At 39.0% G+C, this 26281-nt stretch overlaps 1 protein-coding gene across 14 annotated transcripts in view; it reads left to right on the forward strand.

Moving 5' to 3' along the window:
* LOC109077475 (scribble planar cell polarity protein) overlaps positions 1 to 26281 on the forward strand; it is an 88385-nt gene that overhangs the window by 49674 nt on the left and 12430 nt on the right. For 5 of the 14 annotated variants that reach the window (XM_042760544.1, XM_042760538.1, XM_042760548.1 and 2 more), the window contains exons 14-42: positions 511 to 687; positions 868 to 1287; positions 3389 to 3451; positions 6527 to 6616; positions 6718 to 6795; positions 6895 to 7224; positions 8437 to 8517; positions 11133 to 11372; positions 11775 to 11885; positions 12274 to 12450; positions 12699 to 12815; positions 12925 to 13113; positions 13430 to 13549; positions 13633 to 13689; positions 14153 to 14209; positions 14448 to 14528; positions 18736 to 18807; positions 19776 to 19823; positions 19987 to 20112; positions 20712 to 20822; positions 21156 to 21206; positions 21709 to 21852; positions 22325 to 22484; positions 22585 to 22795; positions 23524 to 23613; positions 23720 to 23902; positions 24353 to 24490; positions 25845 to 25984; positions 26119 to 26156. In XM_042760544.1, the coding sequence (XP_042616478.1) occupies positions 511 to 687; positions 868 to 1287; positions 3389 to 3451; positions 6527 to 6616; positions 6718 to 6795; positions 6895 to 7224; positions 8437 to 8517; positions 11133 to 11372; positions 11775 to 11885; positions 12274 to 12450; positions 12699 to 12815; positions 12925 to 13113; positions 13430 to 13549; positions 13633 to 13689; positions 14153 to 14209; positions 14448 to 14528; positions 18736 to 18807; positions 19776 to 19823; positions 19987 to 20112; positions 20712 to 20822; positions 21156 to 21206; positions 21709 to 21852; positions 22325 to 22484; positions 22585 to 22795; positions 23524 to 23613; positions 23720 to 23902; positions 24353 to 24490; positions 25845 to 25984; positions 26119 to 26156 (3900 nt within the window). The remainder of the gene's footprint in view (positions 1 to 510; positions 688 to 867; positions 1288 to 3388; positions 3452 to 6526; positions 6617 to 6717; positions 6796 to 6894; positions 7225 to 8436; positions 8518 to 11132; positions 11373 to 11774; positions 11886 to 12273; positions 12451 to 12698; positions 12816 to 12924; positions 13114 to 13429; positions 13550 to 13632; positions 13690 to 14152; positions 14210 to 14447; positions 14529 to 18735; positions 18808 to 19775; positions 19824 to 19986; positions 20113 to 20711; positions 20823 to 21155; positions 21207 to 21708; positions 21853 to 22324; positions 22485 to 22584; positions 22796 to 23523; positions 23614 to 23719; positions 23903 to 24352; positions 24491 to 25844; positions 25985 to 26118; positions 26157 to 26281) is intronic. The other 9 variants (XM_042760546.1, XM_042760549.1, XM_042760547.1 and 6 more) reach the window with 8 other exon arrangements.

Below are 26281 nucleotides of genomic sequence, written 5' to 3' on the forward strand. Positions count from 1 at the left end.
TGGCATGGTTGCCAGATTGGCTAAATTTAGCAGAACACTGGGCAGAAAATGTATCCTTTTAACAGAGAAGCTCTGATTTGGGGATTTGAACTCTTGCATGAATGCTTGCATAGTAGAGGCATGTACAGCAAACCAATAATATTTGTCTCTTTTTTTTTGTTGACATTTTTTTTAAATACATTTTAGTCTTTTCTTTTATTATCAGTGATATTGCATGTTAATATAGTCTCAATTATCGTTTATTGACCTTATTGTCATCTCGTTATAGTCATGGGAAAAAGCTTGTTTCATCATAGTTTTCGTTGGTGCTTGGACTCCTCTAGGGTTATGTTGGCTTAAGAAAGCCAACAAACTGTTCTTTGCTGCTTGTGGCTATGTATATACATATATATTTTTAAAATTGGATTAATTTATTTTAATATTAATGGGTTTTTTTTTTAACTATTGTTGTTTAAATATTAGACACAAACGTCTCAGTTTTTTTCTATTATGTATGATGGTTTTTCACAGGAGAAACGGTTGAGTAGGCTGTCAAATCAAAGTCATGATTCTCAGACATCCAGTAGCACCGCCTCTGCCACTCCTCAGGAAGAGAAGCGGGGTATAAACAGTACAGGGGTGCAGATTAATGATGGACATGGTCAAGAGGAGGAGGAGCTGGATGAGATGGAGGTGGAGTATACTGAGGTATGTATAAAGTATGTTTAGCACATCCTGCATGTTCAGGTTTGTGTGAATGTTGCAATTTGTTTCACAAAGTCCTTCTGTTAAAAACAAAGCTTTTTCCTTGATTCTGATTCTGATTTCCTTTTTCTGGTTCTGTCACTGAATTGGTAATCCAGGAAACCATTTTTCTTGCCTTCGCAGCCTACTGTGCACTTTGCTGAAGAGCCCATCATCCGTGGTGGTGATGAGGAGGAAGATGATGAAAATGAAGAAGACGATGAAGACGCAGAAAGGAGCGATGAGTACTCTCGAACGCCACCTTTTCCTGCAGAGAAACAGCGCCTTATACGTAAAGACACACCACACTACAAAAAGCACTTCAAGATCACCAAGCTGCCCAAACCCGAGACTGTCGCCGCCCTGCTGCAAGGCTTCAGTCATGACGGCCTCTCACCTACTGCTCACACCCCTGAGGACGAGAGGAATGGTGAGGAGGAGGAGGAGGAAGAGGAGGAGGAGGAGGGAGTAATGGTCAATACCCCTTTTCAGCACCGACTAGAAGCAGCTGAGCTAGAAGACAGCAGGCTGAGTCAGATGAACTCATCCCTGCAGCCAGTGAAGGTAAGAAGGGTTCAGTTCTAGAAGGAATGGTGTGGGAAAGCTTGGATACTTAATCGAAAGTGTAGAGACGGGTCACTGTTGACATCAGTTTATATTATCCAAGGATTTTTTTTATGTGCTGTTATTTAATAATGTTCACATCTAAAGCGTAATACAAATATTTAATTACAAATAATATTATTAGAAGAAAAGATTTGAGTCACAATAACTGTTCAATAGTTTGGGGTTAGTAGAAGTCTCTTATGCTTACCGACCAAGGCTGCATTTATTTGATCCAAAACACAGTAAAACAAGATTTTTGTGCAATATTATTACAATTTAACATAACTATTTTAAATTATAATATTTTTTTAAATTGTCATTTTATTATATTTTAAAGCATAATTTATTCCTGTGATGTCAAATCTGACTTTTTTTCAGCAGCCATTGCGCAAGTCTTCATTGTCACATGATCTTTTAGAAATTGTTGTACTGTATCTTTTGATCAAAAGACACATTAAACCTTACTGACCTCTGACTTTTTGAATGGTATTGTACTTAAATTATCAGAAAATTTCAGAATGTTTTTTTGCTTTGTCCCTCTTTCGTTTTAGTTTGCAGTCTCACACTTTTAGAACCCTCCACTCCGCAACAATATTTGTTCAAATGCAGCTATTGAAATCATTTTATCTGTATCAGACCCATCATGCCATTGGAATGAATATTGGAAGCATGCAGAGTATGCCAAGGATATCGTAGACTGTTTTGCATGAATGATGTTTGTTTTATGATGACCTTTGTCTTTGGTCTGATTGAAAGTGCAGAACCTCAATGAAAAAGCTTCTCCTTGTTTTGCCCCACCCTTTGGCTATGTTTAGCTCCTCCTCCACAGCTTGAACCCCCCCCCCCCCCCCCCAAATAAAGCACTGCTCTTGCTTCTTATCATCATTTGCTGTCTCTGCTGCCTGGGGGAATTAGTGCACATTGCCCGCCTTGCCCACCTTTCCACAACTGTCTGTGTACTGATCATTTTAAATTATACCTGAGCTTCACATCAATTAAATATTAAAATATGTTTTTTTTCTATTATTATTATTGTGTAGAAATATGAGGACTCTCATTGGGCTTTTAAATGCATACTAGAAGCATTTAACCAGAAATATTGCATGAACCCTTTAGGGGTTTTGCTGAGAGAAAAAAAAACAAACAAAAGCAAAATTAAAAAAAGAGTGAGAAAATTTGTTTCCTACAAACATGCAACAGAATGCTTTGCAACCTTTCATTGATTTCTTAAATTGTTTAATTAAGCTAAATATGTCAAATTAACTTTTGAAGCCAAGTTTTGTATATATCTGGTACAAAATATTTTGACCGGAGTTAGGAAGGTGTGTGTGCGGTCTCCATGACTGGATGGATAAGTGGCTGAGGAATGCTTGCTCAGGGCTTGTGTGTGCATGTTTTCAGTTTGAAAAAAAATGGAGTTTGCTGTTCCTGTGTGAATTTTGGCATTTATGTGGATGTGGGTTATTGCTTTATCTCTTTGTGTTATAACATTGACTCTGTAGTGATTTTGTCTGGGGTTAATATTGACAACCTGAATACCCCCCCCCCCCCCATCAAGTCTTTTTAAATGTATTTTTTTTTTTTTTTTTGATTGATATTTTTTTTTTCCTTTGTAAAGTGTGATGACTGTAAAATTACCTTTTTCAGAATTGCAATATTATGTTTTTGAAAAAAAATTAATAGCAAGCTTTTTTTTTTGGAATTGACCAATCAAATTGAATCGGCAGATATTACACTTGTATGATCAGTGCTTATCTAATCATTGATGACTCGTCTGTTGTCGCCTGTAATGCATTTGCAGCTCATTAAATGTGTAGGTTAGTGTTGTTTGCTGTATATGTGGTGGTTTTGGAAGCTCCCTGTCTTACTGTGGGTGTGTGCTGCTGCTGCTGCCTTGCCTAGCTGTGTGTGTTTGGAGGTGTTCCTGTCATTCAGTCAGCTGTGTGAATGTTTGTTCGATTTATTTTAATTTCCAGTCATATATCTTCTGTTTTTTTTTTGTTTGTTTTTTTTGGCCTGACTAATCTGCATGCCCTCTCGCTGATTCCTGTCCTAACAGGGGGTGTCATTTGATCAAGTCAATAATCTGCTGATTGAACCTGCTCGAATTGAGGAGGAAGAGGTCTGTACCTACTCTCTTTCTGCCCAAACTCCTGCTCTCTTCCTCGCTCTCTCTCTCTCTTTCGATCATTCTTTCATTCATTCACTCACTCACTCATCGTTCACCTGCTGTTCAGGGAATCACGACCCACAAAATTCCTTCATTAATTCACACTGGATGGCTAGGGAAATGCTGACTAACATTTATTTATAAATCACAGCTGTAATGGATCTTAGTGTTTGGAGAAGAAAATGGTCATGGTGCAGCTGTTAGCTGAAGATTAAAGGAATGTTCTGGGTTTAGTAAAATAAAGTTAAGCTCTGTCAACTGCATCTGTCGCATTCTGTCATTTATCACAGAAAATAATTTTGCCTTGTTCTTTTAGTTTGTAAAAACAAATAAACAGTTCTGCACTTATGAACTCACAGTGTGAGTCTATGGACCAAGGCATTTTCTGTGGTTATTGAAAGCATGCCATAAACTATATAGTTTTTATCTCAATAATTGCCTTTAAATTTTCAAGAAATATTGTTTTTCCTTTACCATGCTTTTCTCCAAACTAGGTTCTGTTACTGTCTGCCTCCTGTTTTTCTGTTGTTTTCTTGTTTTTCTTCCCTCTTTTCCTGTCAGGTTCTGCCGCCTAGGAGCAAAGAGCACACGTGTGCTAGTGGAAACATTTATTTATCTTTTGCTTCATCGTATTACAAGTGTCTCTGTTCTGTCTTATTGAAATGAACGAGACCCAAGAAAGTAGTTGTTTGTAGTTCCATAATGAAAATTCCAAATGAAATTTACATTTGTTACTTGACATAAAAGACGTATGTCATATGTATGACTCATATTCCGGAATCTCCTAAAACCAATCAGTCATCCTATAGTTGCACATGAACCAGATGGAGTGAGATTTTTCATTCTCCAAAAGCAAACCCGCCTAATTACTGTTTGTTTCTTTTTCACAGTGCAATATAAAAAGATGTGAATACTATAAATTTCCCATTGTGCAATATGTTTCCGTTGATATTGTTAGCCATGCAACTAATTTCAACATAAAAATGTTGATACCCTATCTGAGATGTATCACACAATCATGCAGAAGTCAATCATTTTCTATTATTTGAATACACCAATCCATGTCATACATTTTTATACATTTTCTATTTTAATAATTCTATTTTTTAATAATTCCTGACCCAGTGCCACTGTAAGATAAGTGGCCATTAGCCATAGCATTAGACCAAATAAGATTACTTTCCTCTTTGTTTAGTATGCCTGAAGCTGAGAGTGAATGTATATTAGATACATAAATGGTTGTACATCTCTAAAGATTTCATTGACCCTCTCTTCCTCACTTGAGTTTTGTTTTCCTCATCTACCCACTCGCTAAGCCCACTTTGCATGGCTGCCGCTGTAGAATCAACCACATCTAGTCCATCCCACAAAAAAATTCACAAAGCCTCCCATTCATTTTGTGATCATTGGGTATGTCACAGTGTGACTATTTGGTGATGTGTGCACTCAATTAATCAGTCAATACAAGTGTTAAGTTATGATTAAACTGTCCTCAGTTGTATTGTTGATATTAGTTTTTTTTTCCCTGTTATCTTTTAATGTCTTTATAAAAAAAAAAAAAAAAAAAAACAAATAAGAATGAATTGAATTGGCTTCAGCCTCCTTTTTTAGGCCATGAATCTGTTACAGTACAGTGTTCAATAACAGTGAACTAGATGTGGAGTCTTTTGCCATTAATCTGCAAAACTTGAACCACTACAAGTTTTGAGACAGGTGATGTTCAGACTTGAGCATGTGTTCTTTCTGCAGTCTGCATTAATCAAACAGATCCTTGGTGTCCTGTCCCAGCAACGCTGGCCTCCTCTCCTTGATTCTTCAGACTTTTGACTATTTGATCAGATGTATAATGTTATATGTGAAAAGTGGCAAATATAGTGTTAAAGTAGTGGAATTTGACTCGATTTTGTGCAACCAGATGTCTTTCACTGATTCATGGAGCAACTTTCTTGTTAGCGTTGGGTGTTAAGAATTTTATGTACACGATTCTTTGAAGTCGGTAAGACCAAGACCAAGGACATTGATACTGTTAAAAAAATTCTAATTCAAATAAATGCTGTTCTTTTGAGCATTCTATTCATCAGAGAATCCAAAATCATTAAAAGAAAAAATCTTTCTTACTAATTATAATGAAATTGTCTACTTGCCATTCATTGATTACTTCTGTGCATCACAGACTTACATGACCTGTTGAACATGAACATACAATATGTTCTTGTAAACAAACTTTCTGTATAGATTATATAATTTTAAATTTTGTATAGACTGTATGAGTATACGTATAAACTGTCCAGTGTAAGTAAAGGCTGGAATACACTACACTATACACTACTTTTGTCTAGCTTTTTTGCTCTGATTTACAGTCTGGACAAGTCAGTGCTAGTTGCTAAAAGTCAAAACCAGTCTGCAGATTTGAAAATCTGAAAAGACTCTGATTTAATTTGTATTTATTTGTTTATTTTTATTTATGTATCTTTTAAGTCTATGATGCCCAGTTTTTCTGTGTAACCATTTACAAAGTTGTAGTCGTCTAGGTGAATTCCTAAAACCTGCCTTAACTTTGCATCGTGTACAATTCATATCAGTTCATTCTATAATCCTGTTAATCCTGTAGAGTTAAATTTTTCACACCAAAGATTGAAAAGATATGAGTAAACCACTTAGTCTGTCACAATCCAAAACTGCTTCAATAAATAGACAAGCAGTCAGGCTTATCCAACTTGCAAATATCGAGGGCTTCTCTTATCAACAGAGGTTTTGTGCTTCTGTGTTATCTTTCAACTTGGTTTTTAAATGTATGTCTGAATATGAACAGGTTGTCCAATGATCCATAAATTCTCAATTTTTAAAGTATGTAAATGAATGCAATGTGTATATCAAGGAAAGAAGGCTACTGGTTGGGACAATATATTTGATCTGCCTGAACATGGATGCAGTCATTCAGATTATAAATATTTCCTTTCTAAACAAGCATGCACTGCAAGAAAACTTTTTTGTTGTTGTTTTCTGATCTCTCTGCTTCATCTGTAGCTGACCCTGACTATCCTGAGGCAGACTGGTGGGTTAGGCATCAGCATAGCCGGGGGGAAAGGATCTACGCCCTATAAGGGTGATGACGAGGTACATTTCAATGAGCTTTCACGCAAAAGATGAGTTTTTGATAGTGTGTGTGTGTCTGAGAGTGTGTTGTTGTTTTAATGTACTAATAATGTCCTTTTCAGGGTATTTTCATCTCTAGAGTGTCAGAAGAGGGCCCTGCAGCTCGTGCTGGAGTCAAAGTGGGAGACAAACTTCTTGAGGTGAACATCTGTTATCATTTCCTCTTTTGAGTTGCACCATGCAAAACCAGTCATTCATGCTGCTTTTAATCCTCCATTCTTGTATTCGTCTGGTCTCAGGTGAACGGCGTAGACCTGCACGGAGAGGAACATCACACAGCTGTCGAGGCCTTGCGCAGCTCGGGGGCAGCCGTGGTTATGACTGTTCTGAGGGAACGCATGGTTGAACCAGAGAACGCCATCACCACCACACCATTGAGACCAGAAGATGATTATTTCCCCCGGGAGAGACGGTCCAGTGGGCTGCCTTTCCTCCTGGACCCTGCCTCACCTGCTGTCAGCACTGGACCTGCGCTGCAACTAGCCACTTGTCTGGTCCGCAACGATAAAGGTTTAGGGTTCAGCATCGCTGGAGGGAAAGGGTCGACCCCGTACAGAGTAGGAGACACGGTAAACACAAGACGCTCTTGCATATGCACTCGTGACTCGCCTTGTAGTGAATATTTCATGGTGTGTTCATTGCCTCAGTGTCAGGTTGCATGGTGTGGTTTACAGAAGTCAGGACATGTCATCCGTTCTCTCCGTTTGTTTAACACTTAACAGAAGCGTATGGACTGCGTAAGCTTCTGCACGACTTTCCTAAGCACCTGCAATGATTAGAATTACAGGAACTGACATCTGATAGGGCTAGTGGATTATAGGATGGCAGGGGATGAAGTATTTTTAGATCTCCACTGCAGACATGCACCTTACAGCCACACATTTTTGCACCACTTTTACGAAGGAGACACCGTCACACATTATTTAGCACATGCACACACTCTATGCTGAGTAATTGTAAGTCCTGTTTTTGTCCTCCTCCTTGACATTTGCGCTTGTTTTTACTAACAAGTAGATCTCACTGAGTTGTCTGCTGGTCTGTTTGCTGCTTTGAGTCTTGAGCATGAAATACTCTGATTACACTTCTAGAGAACATACTGTGAAAGTGCTGACAGAGGCTGTTTGAAGACTATCTGTTAAACTGTTATCAGAGTTGTCTTTGAAGAATCAGATGGCCTTGAAGGTTGTAAATAGTTCTTTTAATACTCTGTGAAAGCCAGCTCATGTCCCCAGCTAATATAGCACTGCGAGTGTGTTACTACATGAGTACTACCTGTTTTTTGATTCTTTGTGAAACTCCTCTTAGGACTCTTTACTTTTCATATAATTCTTGTGTAAAGATTGTTAATGAAGTGAGAACTGAAAAACTTTAATTCAAGGTATATTGATCAAAAGTGTCAAAGAATTCTTCAAAGAATCCTAATGAAAATGTGTCACTGTTTCTACAAAAATACAACACAACAACCGTTTTCAACTTTGATAATAGTAAGGTAATTATATATTATATTATATTGTTCATCATATTAAAATGGTATCTGAAGGATCATGTGACCCCCGAAGACTGAATGCTGAAAATTGAGCTTTGCCAACGTAACAATAAATTGCATTTTAAGATGTAGTATTTTGGAAAACAGTTATATTAAACAGTAATAAAATTTCATAATGCTTCTTTACTGTATTTTTGTTCAAATAAATGCATCTTTGTTGTGCATAGGAGAATTTCTTCAAAAGGTTGTATTGAGATGAGATTATCATTGACTGTGTTTTTCTACTTACTCGCAGGGAATCTTCATCTCTCGTATTGCTGAAGGAGGAGCTGCTCACAGAGACAATATCCTGCACGTGGGAGACAGGGTCATAACAGTGAGTCCGTCCATCTTTCATACTAGTTCTATCTAGTTAGTCGTTTATCAACTTAATTTAGGGTTAAAAGGATAGTTAACTCAAAAATGGTAAATGTTGTTATTTTCTCACCTTCATGCCATTTAAAAAATCTGTCAGAGTTTCTTCCTTGGAACATTTAGCACGTTTTTGACACTTGTTTTCCATACAAAACCTGAATAGTTACCAGGGTTTGTCAAGCTCCAAAAATGTTACACAGTGTAATGAAAGAAATCCATACAGTCTTGACCTGCATTCTAAATCTTCTGAAGCCATGTGATAGCTTTGTGAGAGAGCGACTCATTGACACAGCTCTCAAATCTCTTTCATATTCCTGTATATTAAAATGTGGCACATAGAGACATGTCGTAGCAGGTTTATCCATAATGATCCCAAAGATCACAGGGTTTTGGGTCTCATAACTAATTGTGATGGACTAGATCTGTATATGAGCATGAATATGATTTGATTTCAGTCTGTTCTTCACACAAAGCTATTGTATTGGTTCCGAATATAGCATACAAACTGTCCCTTTTAGAGCTTAACAGTCACCATTCTCTTTCATTATCATGAAAAAAATACCATGAATATTCTGACACGTTTAATTTTGTGTTCAGCAAAATAAAATCATACAGGTTTGGGTGTGAGTAAATAGTAACATTTACATTTGTGTGTCAGCTATACCTTTAATAATGCATTTTTTTCCCTGGGTATTAGATCTGATAAAGTCACTTTACATTGTGAGAAACCTAATAATAAAAGAGTTTGTTTTAAGCCTGGGACACCCCAAGCTGACGGTCGGCCGTCAGGCAATGTAGGGTGGTTTTTGAGCATCGATCACTTTAGTTTTTTCGGTGTGTTCTGTACTCTAGTTAAGAACACTACGTTGGCTCTAGTCGGACACCTGCTGGTATGGTAGAGTTATGTTCTCTCACGCAAGCGCAGAGCGTATAATGCTAGTTGTGTTCTAGTGCAACTTTTTTTTGCCCCAACGCAGGCGATGTGAGACAATGCGAGGCTCTAGTTCTTTGGCATCGGTTTGGTGTGTCCTTACACTTTGCAGTGTGTAGCAAAACAGTCTTCTGCTGTTTAATTGTGCTGCTGCACTTAATAACCTTTCTGCTTTGCACCATGAAATTATGTCAGTGTGTAATTCTGAACTCCTCTCATAGTAAACTCGCTTGTATAATGACTCAGCGTTATAACAATTATAATCCCAACTGTTTTATCTCCCTTGAGCTTTCTCTTTATTTCAAGACTTTGCTTCTTCTCCCTCTGTCCTTGCATGGGTTTTCACTAACACTTCTTACCTGCTTGGTGTTGGGTGTGGTGATGGGAGGTTTTTGACTTGTTCTGTGGGCATGCTGTCATGGTAACTGCATGCTTTACCATAGCAGCTGCCGTTCTGTCACCCTGTGGTAAGCGCCGGTACTGAATGGTCAGTGCTGAACTCTATTTGTCACCATGATGGAACTTCTTACTGCTAAACAAAGTAACCAGAAATCAAGAATAGTCTTCCCTCAGATTGGAAGCAGGACAGGTTAGGCAACATCCCTTGGATTTGCTAAGAGAATCTCAAATGTTATGCTGTTTTTGTGAAAATGCACAAAAATGCAGCAGCATTAGGCCACAGTTTCAACACACCGTGTTCAACACATGAGCCAGATCGTAATTAACGAGTAGTATTTAAGGCTAATGTGAGGAATTAGTTAGTAATTTTGTATACAAAGTTACAATGGAGTTCTGGCAGGTTTTTATGTAGTCAGGTTACAGTCTCTATTTGTCCAGGTATAGATTACATGATGAATAATCGAATATTTAAAGGACTATAGGCAGGTTGCATGTCAACTGTCTTTTGGAGCAAGGGCACAATCCCAAGGCCTTTTGTAATTTGATTAACATGTTAAAATGCTGGACAAAGCCAAGTTACTATCACATACAGATCTCAGACTGATACTATTTCAGTGAGACTAAAGTGTTTACATGGCATTTTTATAAGGTGTTGTATTGCTTTAGTACAGCTGTAATGGAACTATATTTGTAATTTGTCTTGGACTAAGCTCAGTTTTTACGAGTGCAAGGTCCTCCAATCAAGGTATATGAGATATATCTGGAATAAATTTAAATATGACAAGCTGCAGTAGAGTTTGGCATGGTTTTCTAGAGGCTGCTCTTTTTATACTTTCTCTAACACACTACGATATCTTGCTACCTAAAGCATCTCTAGCACTTCCTCTTTCTCCTATTGTGCATTCCCTTCTCTTTTCACTTCCCTGGTCAAATGTGTCTCAACATTTTGATTTGATGCATGATTTTTCACTGAGAACCCAGGTTTTTAAAACTAAGTATGTAGGTGAAGTGGAAATCACTTTCCCTTTGAATGCATGAGAGGCCTCAGCATTGGCTGTCACATGATCCAGATCAGTTCTGTACCAGGGACATTTTTCCCATAACTTACACCTGGACTCTAGTGTTCCTTGAAAACCTAGCTAAATGAAATGCTACATACAGCAATTTAATGCCCATAAGATGTCACAAGCTCAGCATGAGGGCATATTGGCCCTCTCTGACCCACTGGTGTTTGGCTGTCGCTCCAGATCAATGGTGTAGACATGGCAGAGGCCAGACATGACCAGGCAGTAGCGCTGCTTACCGGCACTTCCCCCACCATCACCCTCCTGGTCGAACGGGACCAGGCCAGTGCAGGGGGCGCCTCCCCTCGAACTCGACCTCATTCGCCTCCTCCTCCAGTGCCATCTGACTCACCTGAGCAAGAGGAAGGAGATGACCTTGGAAACCATCTCAACTGCCCCATGGAAGATGAATACCCCATTGAGGTGAGAGCTGGAACTAATGGTATGACGTTGAACCTGCAGGGTGAGAGTGTGTGTGTGTTTCTCCCTATTTGAGGAAATATTTAAAAGTGATTAGCGCTTTAAATGCTGCTTGCTGTAGTTTAATCTAATAACAGCTTTTGCAACATTTTGGTGTTTTAATGCTTCACACAACAGAAAAAATGGTGCACGGTATGAACATTGCTCAGTGGATTTATTGTGTTAGGATTGTGATTTGGCCTTTTAAAATTTGCTCTATTGCTCTGGCATTTAATTAATGTTCCATTGATATTTTTATTCGTGCCCACTTGAAGTTGTGTAGACTTGCCTAGAGTATTTATCTCTGCATTTATCAGACCTACTGCAAACTCAGTACTCATACATCTGAATTTACTGTCTGGACAGGAAGTGACCCTGATCAAAGCAGGTGGCCCCTTGGGTCTGAGCATTGTAGGGGGTAGTGACCATGCCAGCCACCCTTTTGGAATTAATGAGCCAGGGGTGTTCATCTCAAAGGTACAGTAAATTATGTAGTATGATGCATGTTTATGTCAAAAATAAATGGCATGATTTGTGGCCAGTGAAGTTACAATGTTACAAAGATTTCTGTTTCAAATAAATGCTTTTCTTTTAAACTTTCTATTTATCAAAGAAACCTGAAAAAAGGTTCTACAGAAATAAAAATCTGGGGTAAAAATCTACCGACCCCAGATTTTTGAATGGTAGTGTAATTTGAGAGATGATAATCTACACCTTCCTGCCTTCCATAACATATGATAAGAAAAACATGTAAAACAAGATATAGACTTCGATGCAAATGTCTTGAGATCATGTGGTCATATGAGATCATATGCACACACACACACACACACATTGATTTCTGTCCTTAATTTTTTCTGGGTAGGTCATCGCCAATGGCTTGGCCTCTCAGAGTGGACTTCGCGTGGGCGATCGTATCTTGGAGGTGAACGCCATCGACCTAAGACATGCCACACATCAGGAAGCTGTTAGAGCGCTGCTGTCCAACAAGCAGGAGATCCGCATGCTTGTGCGCAGAGATCCCTCGCCCCCTGGCATGCAGGTATACACACATTCAGTAGTAGAAGAGAAGTGTACGCAAAACCCTGAGGTATGGCCGGTTGTCGCCGGGTCTGTGAAATTCTCCTGGCTCAGTCAGATCTAATAAATATCTGAAAATCTGCCAAAATGGCCTGGAATGTGAAAGACACTCGTACTAATACTTGTACTAATTTTGGTAAAAATCTCAAAAACTTTTAAAACTCCTAATGAGACCAGTATAATCTCTAAAACATCCCTGTGTTTTTGTAGGAGATTGTCATCCACAAGCAACCTGGAGAAAAGCTGGGCATCAGCATCAGGGGCGGAGCTAAAGGCCATGCAGGCAACCCCTTTGACCCCACAGATGAGGGCATCTTCATTTCCAAGGTAACCAAAAACATGATATAATAACATCAAAAGTACTGGTCGATTTACCTACTTCACTACTTCCTCAAAACACTACTTCCTGTTTTTTATTACTCACCTGATTGTATAGGTGAGCTCCAGCGGTGCTGCTGCACGAGATGGCCGACTGCGGGTGGGCATGCGTATTCTTGAGGTGGGCAACAACAGTCTGCTGGGTATGACACACACGGAAGCAGTGAGGGTCTTGCGTGCTACCGGTGACTCCTTGGTCATGCTTGTGTGTGATGGCTTTGACCCAAGAAACGCTGCAGGCATAGAGGTAAAGACCTAGCTCAGGAGGACCGAGATCTGCTCTGGTGTCCAACTGTGACTTAAATTATTAAAAATACAATAAAATATGCATTGACACTATCAGTCAATGTTTGAAATAATTAAGATCTTTTTTGTGTTTTTGAAAGACGCCTCTTATGGTCAGTAAGACTACATTTGTTTGATTAAAATGACAGTAAAAACAGTAATATTGTGAATTTACAGCAGCCATTCTTCCAGTCTTCAGTGTCAGTTTATACCTTAGAAAGCATTCTAATATCCATGTATGTACTACTACATCAGTTTGTTGATTTGATTTCTTTCAGGCGTCCCCTGGTGTTATTGCGAACCCGTTTGCGGCAGGTATTGTTCGTAAGAACAGTATGGAGAGCATCTCATCAGTAGATAGAGACCTGAGTCCTGAAGAGATTGAAATCATGCAGAAGGTGAGCTCTGTGCATCACACAGAGCAGGAACAGCAGGGGAGTGGATGGAAAAATAACATCTGTCTGTCTGACCTTTCCTGCAGGAGGTAGAGATGGTGAGGGAGACGTCCCAGTGGGAACAGGAGGAGATGGAAAAAGTGGTGAGTGATTTCCTCCCCTAAACGCCTTTCTTATAACAGATCGTTATTATTATTATTATAATGATATGCTATCAAAATGACGACAACTTCCAAATCTCCCCTATAACTACAACTAATATATGTGGATCTGTCCTTTTCTTTCTCTCTTTCTTTCTCTTATCTGCTCCTCTTTCCCCCCAAACCCTTCTGAATGATCTTGGGTGCTGCTCATTCACATTTTTTTCTGCTCATTCCATTCATCTCTTTCGTTAAACTTGTTCTTATGTCTTCATGGTCCCCTGGTTTTATTGTTCATCCATGATTTTGCATCACCTAAACCTCATTCCCATCTGTGCAATGGATGCCATTGGAATATGTGTATGTGTGTCTATATTTGTGTGGGCAAAATGTGTGTCCGTGTATGTGTGTGATTGGGTAAACTTCATTTCCCCACCCCCTCCTTCCCTTCCCACTTTTGGTAAAGGAGCGTATGCGCTTGGAGCGCGAGGAGGCAACTCGTTTGCTGGAGGAGGAAACTGAGGTGAGGCCTTAAGGCCTCCCTGTCTTTACGGCCCACAGTAGGGGGTTTCAGGAGCGAGACATGGGACCAGCCGTCACCTTGAGTCATATCTGAACCTCTGAGCACTAGAAGATCTTTAGATCCAGTGTCTTCATGCTCAAACCTTAATGAAATATCTAAACAATGTTTAGAAGATTTTTAAACATCTTTCAATGAACACTGATCATTCATTATACTTTTTCTAACCTTGTATCTACAGAGTTTGAGCACTGGACCACTGAAACTGGACTACAAGACACTGGCTGCTCTACCTACCACTAGCCTACAGAGAGTTAATAGAGTAAGTGCCTACATGTAAACACTTGTTTTAATAAATGGACAAGAAAGCATCTAGAAACAAGACATATGAATAACTTGTTTGAACATAAAAGCCAGGTAAGAAATTCCTAACCGATGCTTCCTTGGTGCACATACCCCCCTGGCTGCTGCTGCAAGTCATTAAGATGTTACTGATGCAAGGTCACTGTAGACTAGGGATGCACCGATACTGGTGTCAGGCCTGATACTGAGCTCTTGTACTCATACTTATTCAAATGCTCAGATATCAAAAACTAGTACCACACAGTATATGAACAGTGCTGTGTCCAGACAAAGGAACACCGACAACAGAACAAACTGAGAGCAGGATGCAGTTATTAGAGATTAAGAATGTCTATGAAGTACATGTACAGTATGTAATTAATATAATGTAAACATTCAGTATTCACGCCTGCATAGCTGATCTGCGCGAACTGATAAGCAAAGCATGCTGAGTGGATTGAGCTCTAATGTGCACTGTGCTATTAACTTGAAGATGGAATATGATAGAGTAATAAAATGAACAGTGAAAGTAACTAAAACTTGTACGATACATTTTAACAGGCATAATTAAGTGTGAAAAAACCTGAAGGAAATACCTATTTGCTAAATCTTTTTGCTAAATATCTATTTGAAAATTAAAGGTGCATTGAAACTACAGGTATCGGTACTCGGTAAGTACCAAAAATGAAAGTATCGGTATCAGACTCATTCTGGAAAAAGTGGTACACTGCATCCCTACTGTAGGCCCATTCCTAACACTTCACAAGACAATCAATGATCTGATGTACCGTCAGATCTTGAAATTGAGATTATGGAAAATGTTGTATGAACAGATTGGTGGAATTACAGATACATGTCTCATAACCGATAGGAAGCCGTTTTTTTTTCTTTTCATTTTCTGTGCTGATTTTACTGGAAAAATATGGTCAAAACTTAACTTACAGATATGTTTCCTTACTTGCTTTTGAATGCTTGGCATATTGGTCACTTAGTATTGGTCTTCTAAAACCTTATCAGGTCAAGTTATACGTTTGTCCAGTAGTGCTCCTATTACTAGTAGCTGCTGCTGGCTTAAGTCTTCAGTAGCCCCAGGGTTGGATCTCATTCCAGCCATACCTTTGACAACCTCTGGGGCGGGGGGCAGTCGACAGCTGAAAGTAGCTCAAGTTATTTTAAAATGTGTGCGGTGAGCTGATTGGCTGAATGGTTTACCGGGTGGGTGTGGCCTTTGAGGATGAAGTGACCCTTGGAAGATCATGACAGTTAAGTTATCTAGAGTTGGAATCTGCTCCTGTCATCTTACTGTAAGTGTACCACTGCTATTACTCTACAACTCTTAAGTCTCCTTTCTTCTTGACTTCTTTTACTACTTTTTTCTCTCTTCTCTTTTCCTAAATGTATTTTCTTTGTGTGAAATTTGTTGTACTTTTAGAATTTTATTACTGAAATAGCAAAATCTATCAGTTGTTGGATGTTGAATTTTAGTAGTTACTCAGTCTGTAATGCACACAAACATCCCTCATACAATAATTTATTGCCTTCAGTGATATAATGTTATATAATGTAACAGATGTAATTTTGAGCTTTGTAATTTGTTTTTACAAATTACAAGATATTCCTTGTCCCTTTGTAAGCATTTTTAGCCTATGTCTCTCTTCTAGGAATGTTTAACCTCCATAGCACTAGCAGCTGTTAGCAAAGTCAAGTGAGGAATAGAGAGGGGGTGGACTGCTCTTAGATAGGGAAACGCTAGCGCACAGTTTTCTCACTCACATGATTTTGTGGTATATGAAGTACAGTTTAGTCACGGCTATTTATAGATGCTATTTTGTAGAGCAGTGACTTTTATCTACACAAGAGCCACTGAATGAAGCTTTTATCAGTATGAGGCCATTAGTTGTATATGACAGCCACATCTTTAGCATCACTATGTGCCACCAAGTGCACCTGTTTGTGAAGCCACATTTGCATTTACTTTTATTCTTTTTTTTCTGTAGGAATCCAGAGTGTAGTTTCATAATACTTTGTAATAGGCATATTTAATAGTAATATCAGTTAAGTAAATGTCTAAGAACTACTTATTACAGTTTCTTTTAGGTTGTGTGTAAAGCAAGCATTCATGTTTGTTCATAATGTTGAATAAGTTTTTAAAGTGTAAATACCTCCCTAGTCCCACACAAAGGCAAAGTGTAGTAACTGTCATCACTGAAAGATTGTTGTTATTGTTAACTAAAACTATTAAAAATAAATTTCAGTAATTGAAATAAAGCTTAAATAGTATAGAAAAATATTAGATATTTATAATAGAAATATTAGAAAACTTGAATGATGAAAGAAATGTTGCTTTCGCAGCTAACTGAAATGTATTTACATTTCTAAAACTAAACCTGAATATATATATATATATATATATATATATATATATATATATATATATATATATATATATATAAACTTGACAAGCACAAAATTACAAAAACTAAAATCCATGAAAATATAAAGCTCATTTAAAATTGTATAATTTTCTCATTCAGTTTCTTTAAATTTAGACATAATTGAGCCAAATCTGTTTGGCACAGACTCTATCAAGTCTGAAGTCTATATTACAGCAAACACAGCCAATTGAGTAAGTGTCTGCTGTGAGATGTCTCAGGATGATGGGATAGCTGTATTTAGCTCCTCACTCATCTGAATCGGCGTGACTGGTAGATGATTATAACTTTAGTTATCTCTTCCAACTCTGCCAGACTAAACCCATCTGTTTCACTCTTTACAGCTTTTCCTTTCCTTGCTTTTACATTTGCTGTGTTCTAATTTTTTATGTGCTGCCATGTCATTTTCTTCCTCCGTTTGTGTATCATCAATTGCTCTGCTCTTTTATTTGTTTTTGTTTCCTTCTCACGTTATTTCTCCCTTTTGTCTCTGTCGATCGTATTCTCTCTCTCATTCCTCAGTTTTCTCCCTCCTTTGCTACATTCTTCACAATGGAGGCTGCCATGCCGGCCGGCCCTGTAGACCCCCTGGGTTTTGAGAAAGTCCATGCTTCTATGTACCATGTAGAACCCGTTGCCCTCCCTTCGTCTCCAGTCTGCCCAGCCGCAAGTTCAGCGGCTTCAAAACAGCCCCAAGCCGACACAAGGGAACACATCCCCGCTCTAAAAGTCCCACAAGAAGCTAAAGAGGAAGAAGAATGTCTTGTGGACTCCCAGCCAATCTGCTTTAGTGAAAATCCCTTCCTTGTGGCTAATCGCAAGAGCAAAGTCTGCCCTCCTGAGGAGCGCATTTTATCAGGGCCACCTGTGGGTTATGGCAGGCATGGGCAGCTGCAGCCCTGGTTGTACAGCAAGGCAAGCAGCCTTGGGCAGTGTGTTTTCTGACTGAGTGTGTTTTCTGGTCAAGCATGGTGTGTCATCAGTTGCTATTTAGACTTAAAATACCACTTCAATCACAAATGCCATCCAGAGGTTTCTATTGATAGCTGCTTTTGATTTATAGATGTCTTTGAAAGCGTCCTTAGGCTGTAAAATTGTTTCACAGAAATGTTCATGTCTATACATACATTTTCTATATTTAGAAAATAGGAGAACCAGAAAGTGAAGCGAATACAAAAATGGGACCCTGTAATGTGTGTAACCTTATGTTCTTGAGACATTTGAACATTCCCAGAGAGACTGGGAATGCTTTGAATGTGAAGTCAACAGGTGCTGAACAAAAAGGGTGAAGGGTTAAGGCCACACACCTTAGACACAGACTAGCCACCAACCAAGAATATGAAACACTATGGGCTTTAAAGAAACGTTGATGACGTTGTCATTTTCTGTAGCATGACATTATATTCTTGACACTGTTTTAAAAATGCATTTTTATGGCACCACTGCTTGATTACAAATGATCTGTGGCACGGAATACGACACATTTGTCATCAAGCATGTCGTAAGAGCAAGAAATAGAACTGAAATGTGCAAGCATATTAAAACCTGCTTAAGGCAGTTGTTTGTGGTTTGCTATTAATGTTATCAAATCAAGATGAACTGCTTTTATAAAACTGCCCATGATCATTTATTGTTAATGCACTACTTTGTAATTTGGCAAATTTTGCTTGTTGGAAACAGCAGACCTCATCTTGCTTTGTGAAATACTTCACTGACCTCAAGCATGATGGATGTTCCTTTGTATTTGTATTTCAGTCTTCACCGTCTGAGCCTCACAGGATTGACAGTCCTGTCCGAGATGCTGCATACTCTCCACACAACTCACAGGTCAGTGCCATTTCAGAGCGTATTCACTCCCTTTTCATCATCAAACCTTTTTCTCATTTGTTTTCATTCGACTGTCAAACATTTTCATGGGTAAGGCTTACAGATTTATGCAGGTGTTTTGCATGGTCAAAGTCAGGCCTAGTTTACATGTTCATTAGGGTAGTGTTCTGGTTGATGGCCTATGTGCTTTCATTCCACCCCCCGTCATGACATTTCCACATTTCTCTGCAGTCCCCCAAATCTTCCTCTGCAATGCTTGGAAGGGAAGTTCGATATGTAAGTGGGCCGACTAGCCCTTGTATGGTCTGCATTAGCTGCACTTGGCTTTGCATTAGATGTTCAGAGACGAATGATTTAAGGGCCTGTGCAACTCTGAGCTTGTCCTGCTTTTCATGCTCTCTGACTCTTATTTAGCACTTCCACCAAACCAAACAATTGAGCGTGTAACTACAGCTTGGTTAATAAAGACTGTGTATTAGGGCCTTGTCAATCATGATATGTAGTAAATATAACATAATATACATTACTGTTCAAAAGTTTTGGGTTAGTAGGTTTTTTTAATGTATTTGAAAGAGGTCTTTTATGCTCACCAAGGCTACATTTGTTTGATCAAAAATGCTGAAAAATCTGTAGTATTGTGAGACATAACAATTAAAAATGTTCTCTTTTCTCTTTTTTTGTGGAAACTGAAACTGAATTTTTTTTTTAAACTAAAAAACTAAAACTAAACTAAACTTTTTAACTAAAATGACAGTCTTTACTGTAACTTTTCACCAATTTAATACGTCTTTGCTGAATAAAAGTATTATAAAAAAAAAAAAACGACCTAACCCCAAACTTTTAAACAATAATATAATTTAATGTAAGCCCAAGTTACCTGACTTCAGAAAGCCAATCCCATGTGTAAAAATGTTCTTTCTTCCACTTAATTTTATATCATGTTCATATTTCTTTTTTCTTTTTTTCAGTCAAACATTCATTTCCCTTCAAATGCAAACACCAAGGATAATTCATCAGTGAGTGTTAAATATGCAGATAACTTGTAAAGTATACTAGAGCAAGTTCATGGTAATGATGTGAATGACACTAAAAGCCATATTACGTTAAACTGTGTAATTTGTGGTTGATTGTTGGCAATTTTGGTTGATTATTGTCAATTTAATTTTTCTCTCTTTCTAGACTAAACCTGGTGCCATCCAGCCTCTCTCTCGGGTGCGACCCGCTGTATCTCCAGCCAGTCAGGATGGCCACAGCAGTCCCAACCCTTTCCAGCATGGCCTCTCTCCCATCAGCTGTCAGACCACTGTAAGACCCCTCACCACTGTCTGAACCCTAATGAAGCCCCCCCTTCATCCTCAGTTACCAGTGCCTAAAGACCAACAGAATGCGACTGTTTTATTTTGGCCATATACATTTCAAGGTGTGATTAGCATTGTGCCTGTTAAGCTTTACAAACAGTCAAACCTAATCCAGGTCAAAGAAACGGGTTGTTTAGGAAAACACAGACTTATCAACTTCTCACTGCAAGTAACATTGTGCCTGTTTTCTATCAAGACACCTCTTTTGGATTTTTTTTTCTTCCCCTAATCACATAAACCACATTGTTTGCACAGCAAGGTTTACACTCACATTATCTCAGGATACCAGTGTAAACCAAAATATTGTCCAGAGTCATTTTCCCCAGTCACCATAACCACAGACCTCCCTCATACTATCAAACGCTCTCCATCCATCTTTTCATTGACATTTTCGCAATCGCGGGCTGCATGCGGTCTAGCCCTGCATTTTCCTCCTGTGCTCTGCCTTTGGTGCTCTGTCTCTCATTAGCTGTTCCATTCTTTTTGTCCTCTGCCTGTTTCTCTACCCTTCCACCCCCCTGTCCTCAACCCCGACCCCTCGTACAGCCTCGTGCCCCATCCCCTGACACACATGAGGAATACCCCATCAATATCAAGCAGGTATATAAGGCCTTCGCAGCTGTGCCACACTCCCTGGCTGTACTGGAACCCCCACAGGTAGGACAAATGCTCATCACGTTTGTGAGCATGTGGTGGTTCCCCCGTCATCCAGTGCTTGGTCTTCTCGTTGGACATTTTGTTCCTTTGGGAGTTTGTTTTTCTATTTGCTGTCATTGTGCACGAGTCACTCATATGGTGGTGTTGAATTCAGGAGTTCATCATGCGTCATTCATATGTCATTGGATTGTTTTATGTTTCTTGATTTGATGTTTGACTCCTGGAGGTGTGTAAAGTGTTTCCTCTCGTCCAACTCAAGTCTTGTGTCCGTGGCTTTTTTTTGTTTTAAGTGTCTTTACTAAATCATTTTTCCTTTTCACTCTCATTTGTTAGGATCTTTACTCTCCACGGAACAATTTCAGTGCAAAGCAACCATCACCAGAGGTATGTCATCTTCATTTGTGTTAAGTGTTATTTTAAGGCTGGAATGCACTACACAATTTTTGTTTAGTCTGGACCAGTCAGTGCTAGTTGCCGAAAGTCAGTCTGCAGATTGTGACTCTAATTCTGTTTAGTCATAGGATTTTAAACAAGCCAAATTTAGAACACATTGTTTTTATGCGTTTTCTATGTGAGTTTATTGTATTCGGAATTATTCAAAAGTCTGGTAGTCTGATCTTATGTCATTTAGTGTATGATGAGCAGTTTTTCCACTGTGACCATTTTCAAATTTCAAAGTGTATGATACATAGTGTTTTAAAATCTGTTCAGAATTTTAAAGTTGTGTAGTGTATTCCAAATATTTTTTTCGACATGATGATGACATTTGTATGAGCCTGACCTATAACCCTTTTTTGGTTTGTACTGTCTCGCCACGACTCATATGAACAACACAATATTGTTTGCAAGTGTGGTGTTGATATGTTGTACATGATGGGTCTTCCAGCCTGAGCTGAATAATGAAGTGTTTATGGATGAGGCTGAGGGCAGTGGTCCTCTCGGGCCTCATCCCTCCCTCTCATCTGACCGCCACGAGTACAGGAGCCTGGCAGCCGTGCCACGCCTGTCTCGCCCCTCAGTGGAGTCCAAGGTACCCATCTGATCTCCAGCAGAACCACTCTGACACTTTGATTCCTCTAAACTTGAGTGGTGGTGGTGCAGGTGTATGTGTCGCTTCGAACTGCAACAAAGAAACATCATAAATTGTATGTCTGCAAAGTCAAGAAGCCCGATCACCTGGCAGCATGCGTTGTGGTAAAATATGGGAACGAGATTGATCGGTGTTCTGAATCAAAGCAGTTATTATTGGTGAGAAGAGGCTTCAGGAAAGCAGCAAATTTAATCTTTTTGCTGTAGCAGCACATTATGCAATTACTACATCATGGTGGTGGCTTGGCAAAGATTTGGTATATTTGTGCAGAGTTTTAATCATTGTCTGAATTTAAAAATTAATGGGACTTGCATGTCGGATGCATGTAGAATTTGGTTGCATGTATGGTGTTCTTTACAACTGATCTGAAATCTGAATCCTCGCTCTCTCTCTCTCTCTCTCTCGCTCCCAGACCCCCTCCTCTGTTGGCAGAGACAGCCCAGAGCAGCGCTCCTTCAGAGACAGGCAGAAATATTTTGAGATTGACGTGAAGCAGCAGACACCAGACAAACCTAAACCTCGCATCTCACTTGTGGGAGAAGATGACTTGAAGAAAATGAAAGAGGAAGAAGGTTTGGGTCTGTTTAGTTGTCAAACATTGATGTTAAAGCTACAGCAAGCTTGAGGTCATTGTTGAATCATGCTGAATTGTTTGTTAATGACTTTTCTCAGCAAAGCGATTTGAACAGAGTGCACGAGAGTATATGCTGGATGAAGATGAGGAGGATGAGGAGGAAGATCTGGCGAAGCAGGTGGCAGATATGAAGGCTCAGGGAAAGGTTATCCTTGATGGTGTGGAGTACAAGGTGGAGAGCTTAGGAAGCCACAGTTCCCCATCTCTGAGGCAGTGCGCCACACCTCCCAGCCACTGTGGCAGCTCAGGGTGAGCTACACGTTTGCTCTATTGTTTGCTAGTATTTCAAAGTTGCAAAGTTGTTTTCATATGGGAGTGGGGTTTTTTTGTTTGTTTGTTTGCTTTTTATCGTTGAAGTTTTGATTACAGAACACACTCTGAACATCTAGAACTCTCATTCTGATATCTTTGATTAATAAAAAAATATATATATATATATATAGCATACCATTTAAAAGTGTGGGGTCGGAAAAAAATATGTTTTTAAAAGAAGTCTCTTAAAAACAAAACATTTAATTGGTTAAAGATATAATACAATTTTTAAAACTTTTTTTTTTCCTTCCCTGTGACAGCTGAATTTTCAGCAACCAATACTTCAGTCTTCAGTTTCAAATGATCTTTCAGAAATCATTCTAATATGATTGGCTGATTTGCTTCTCAAGAAACATTTATTTTTATCAATTTTGAAAACAGTTGTGCTGCTTAATATCTTGTGGAAAATGTGAAACACCTTTATCAGGATTCTCTGATGAATAGAAAGTTCAAAAGAACAACATTTATTTGAAATAGAAATGTTTTGTAACATTATAGATGTTTTTGCTGTCACTTTTGATCAGTTTATTTTGTCCTTGCTAAATAAAAACAACAACATTAATTTATTTAAAAATCTGTCTGACCGCAAACATTTGAAAGGTTCATCAGACCATTTAATAATAATAAAATAGTGAAGAGTATTCATTTATCATTCTTCAATCCAGTCCCTCCTCTGTGGACGGTAAAGGAGACTCTCAGCGGAATTCAGTGGAAGACAGCTTCAGACTGGAACAGAGACCCAACTCCATGACGGGGTGAGGAATGCTAAAATCTAACGCTGTATCTATATGTATGTATGTAATGTATGTATGTTATGTATGTATGTATGTATGTTGCTTGACCCAGTGTTTGTCTTAACAGTTTGATCCCAGTTTATCCCGGTGAATTTGTGGCTCCCATTCGGACGGCCAAAGCAGAGCGTAGGCAGCAAGAGCGATTGCGCATGCAGAGCCCGGAGCTTGCTGTCGCCATGGACAAGGAGCTGTCGCCTGCTGAAAAACGAGCCCTGGAGGCAGAGAAGAGGGCCATGTGGAGAGCAGCCAGGTATAACAGCCAGAGAGAATGATGTGTTATGTGAGATGCATCACATCAGGAGTGTTTCTCTCTCTCCATTCTCATCTTTTCCTCTGTAACGCTGATCTCTGAAGAGCTGTCCACTTGTGGTATTTTAATCTCATCTTTTCTCCAGGCTCTAAGTAAATGCTTACCCAGTTTCTCATGTCTTCCCCTTTGATGAACGGGGCTTCCAAAGACATTTTCACATTCTTTGCACATAGGAATTCATGAAATAGATATGTTATATATTTTATTTCTATATACATATCTCATATTGTGCATTTGTCTTTGATGGCCCTGAGTTTCAATGTAGACCTTCCCTTCTTAATCTTTACACGTTTCACGTGTTTTATTTCATCTGTAGTCTTTTTCCTCTCTTTCCTTTTCTTTGTGTGTTACCGTCTGCTATCCTCTCTACTTTTTTACTTGCTGCTCCCAGCCTTGTGGTCTAGAGGAGGACATAAGGCAGTATGAGCAAGACCTGGCTAAGCGGCTTTACCAGTCCCGTGTGAGGGCATCTCTAGGCAGCGCTGCAGCCCCTCCCACTTCCTGCTCCTCCTCTTCCTGTCAGCCCAGGTCTGCCCTTAACAGCCGGAAAGCATCATGGGGGCTAAGCTGTGATGCTTTACACCGCTTTGGATGCTTGGTGCTTGTGGACATTTTATAGTGCATAGTGTGTAAAGGGTGAAAAATTTTGTGGTGGCTTTTTCTGAACGATGAACGTGTGCTGCTTCACGTGTGTGATTTTATTTATTATTTATTTTGGTAGCACACTCCCTCCTTCTCTCTGCTCACTCACTTTTGCCTCCCATTTGTGTACCAGTAAAGGTCATTATTCAAGTTGCTTGCAGTTGTTTTTTATTAGAGGTGCACTGATACTAATTATATTCTATACCAAGACTTTCATTAGAAGCACCTGGTAACCTTCATATAGAAGCTGTATTAAAACTTGACATTTTTCACATGTAGGTAGTGTTCAGTAAAGCAGTATTCACTGAGTTTAAATCTGAGAGAGATTTCAGCAGTGTTTGGGCCACATTGCAAGGTAAAATTGAGCAATCACACAGCTTTTTTAGGTGATGTTTAGGTTTGGCTAAATCTGAAATAGGAACACACTGGTTAAAGGTTAGAGCTTGGGATTTTGGAACGATTGAGTCATTTTTGTGTGCAGTATGAGTCTGTAAATGGACTGTGTGCACCATACAGAAACTAACTCTAATCTAAAAAAGTTTGGCAGAGATAATGTTCTTGGCTTAAATTAGTACTTTATCCAAAAATGAAAATTGAGTAATTATTTACTCACCTACTTACCCTGCACTAATACAGTCTTATAAACCTGCCATCATCTACCTCAAACTAATGGCCAAGGTCAGCTTTTCACTGGTAATAAATACAATTTTGGTTTGTCTTTTTACAAAACCCTGTTGTATGTCCTTGGAAAAATAAGTCATGAGTTGAATTCTGTGATACTTTTGCATTTTTTGTTAAAGCTGGTCACTAATCACAGTAATTATTTAGACAAGCACATTTTATTTGTGGTCTGAAAAAGAAAGAAGGTCATACGACTTTAGGATAATACCTAAAAATGCAAATTCAATAAATAATGACTTTTGGGTGAATTATCCCTTTAATGGTGCATCCTTGGTTGATTCATCATCAGTGGTCCTATATAGTATTCTTCCCCCTTGAGCTTTCATGGTTGTTTCACAGCATGAAAACTAATCGGTGCATCTCTAGTTTGTGTGATTCCTTCTCATAACGTTTGCTAAATTTTTTGACAGCCTCCATCAAATTAACTTCTCCTGTATTAACCAATCAGCGTGCACAGCACCTCTGCTTATCTTTCACCTCTCATCCAGTCTCTCTCCACGCACTGTTTGCATTTCTCCTATCTCTCTCTGTGTCTCACTGTATCTCACTCTCTCTCCAGGATGAAGTCTCTAGAGCAGGATGCTTTGAAGGCTCAGATGGTCATTGCCAAGTCTAAAGAGGGGAAGAAGCGTGGAACATTGGATCAGCTGTCAGAGTCGCCGTCCCCTGCGCCCACACCCTCTCCAACACCACTGGAAGGTGACGATCTCATTTACCTTTTCTGAAAGAGAGTGCAACAATGCTGGGCTCTGTTTTCATACTCTGTTGTGTGTTACTAGGTCATTTTTAAAAGTCAGTTGTGTTAAATTTATCCATTGTTGTTTCTTAAACAGATATCAGTCCACGGGCAGTGACTTCACCAGGCAGACTGGTAAGAGACCGTTGTTTGTTTGTTTTTTGGTCATTTAGTTGATTATGTTGTTTTGGGAGAAAAATCCACTTAGTAGGATGTCAAACCATCCTTTTTTCTTTTTTTTTTTTTTTTTACTTTGGATG

The sequence above is a fragment of the Cyprinus carpio genome, chromosome A7 (assembly GCF_018340385.1).
Source record: "Cyprinus carpio isolate SPL01 chromosome A7, ASM1834038v1, whole genome shotgun sequence".
Lineage (NCBI taxonomy): Eukaryota > Metazoa > Chordata > Actinopteri > Cypriniformes > Cyprinidae > Cyprinus > Cyprinus carpio.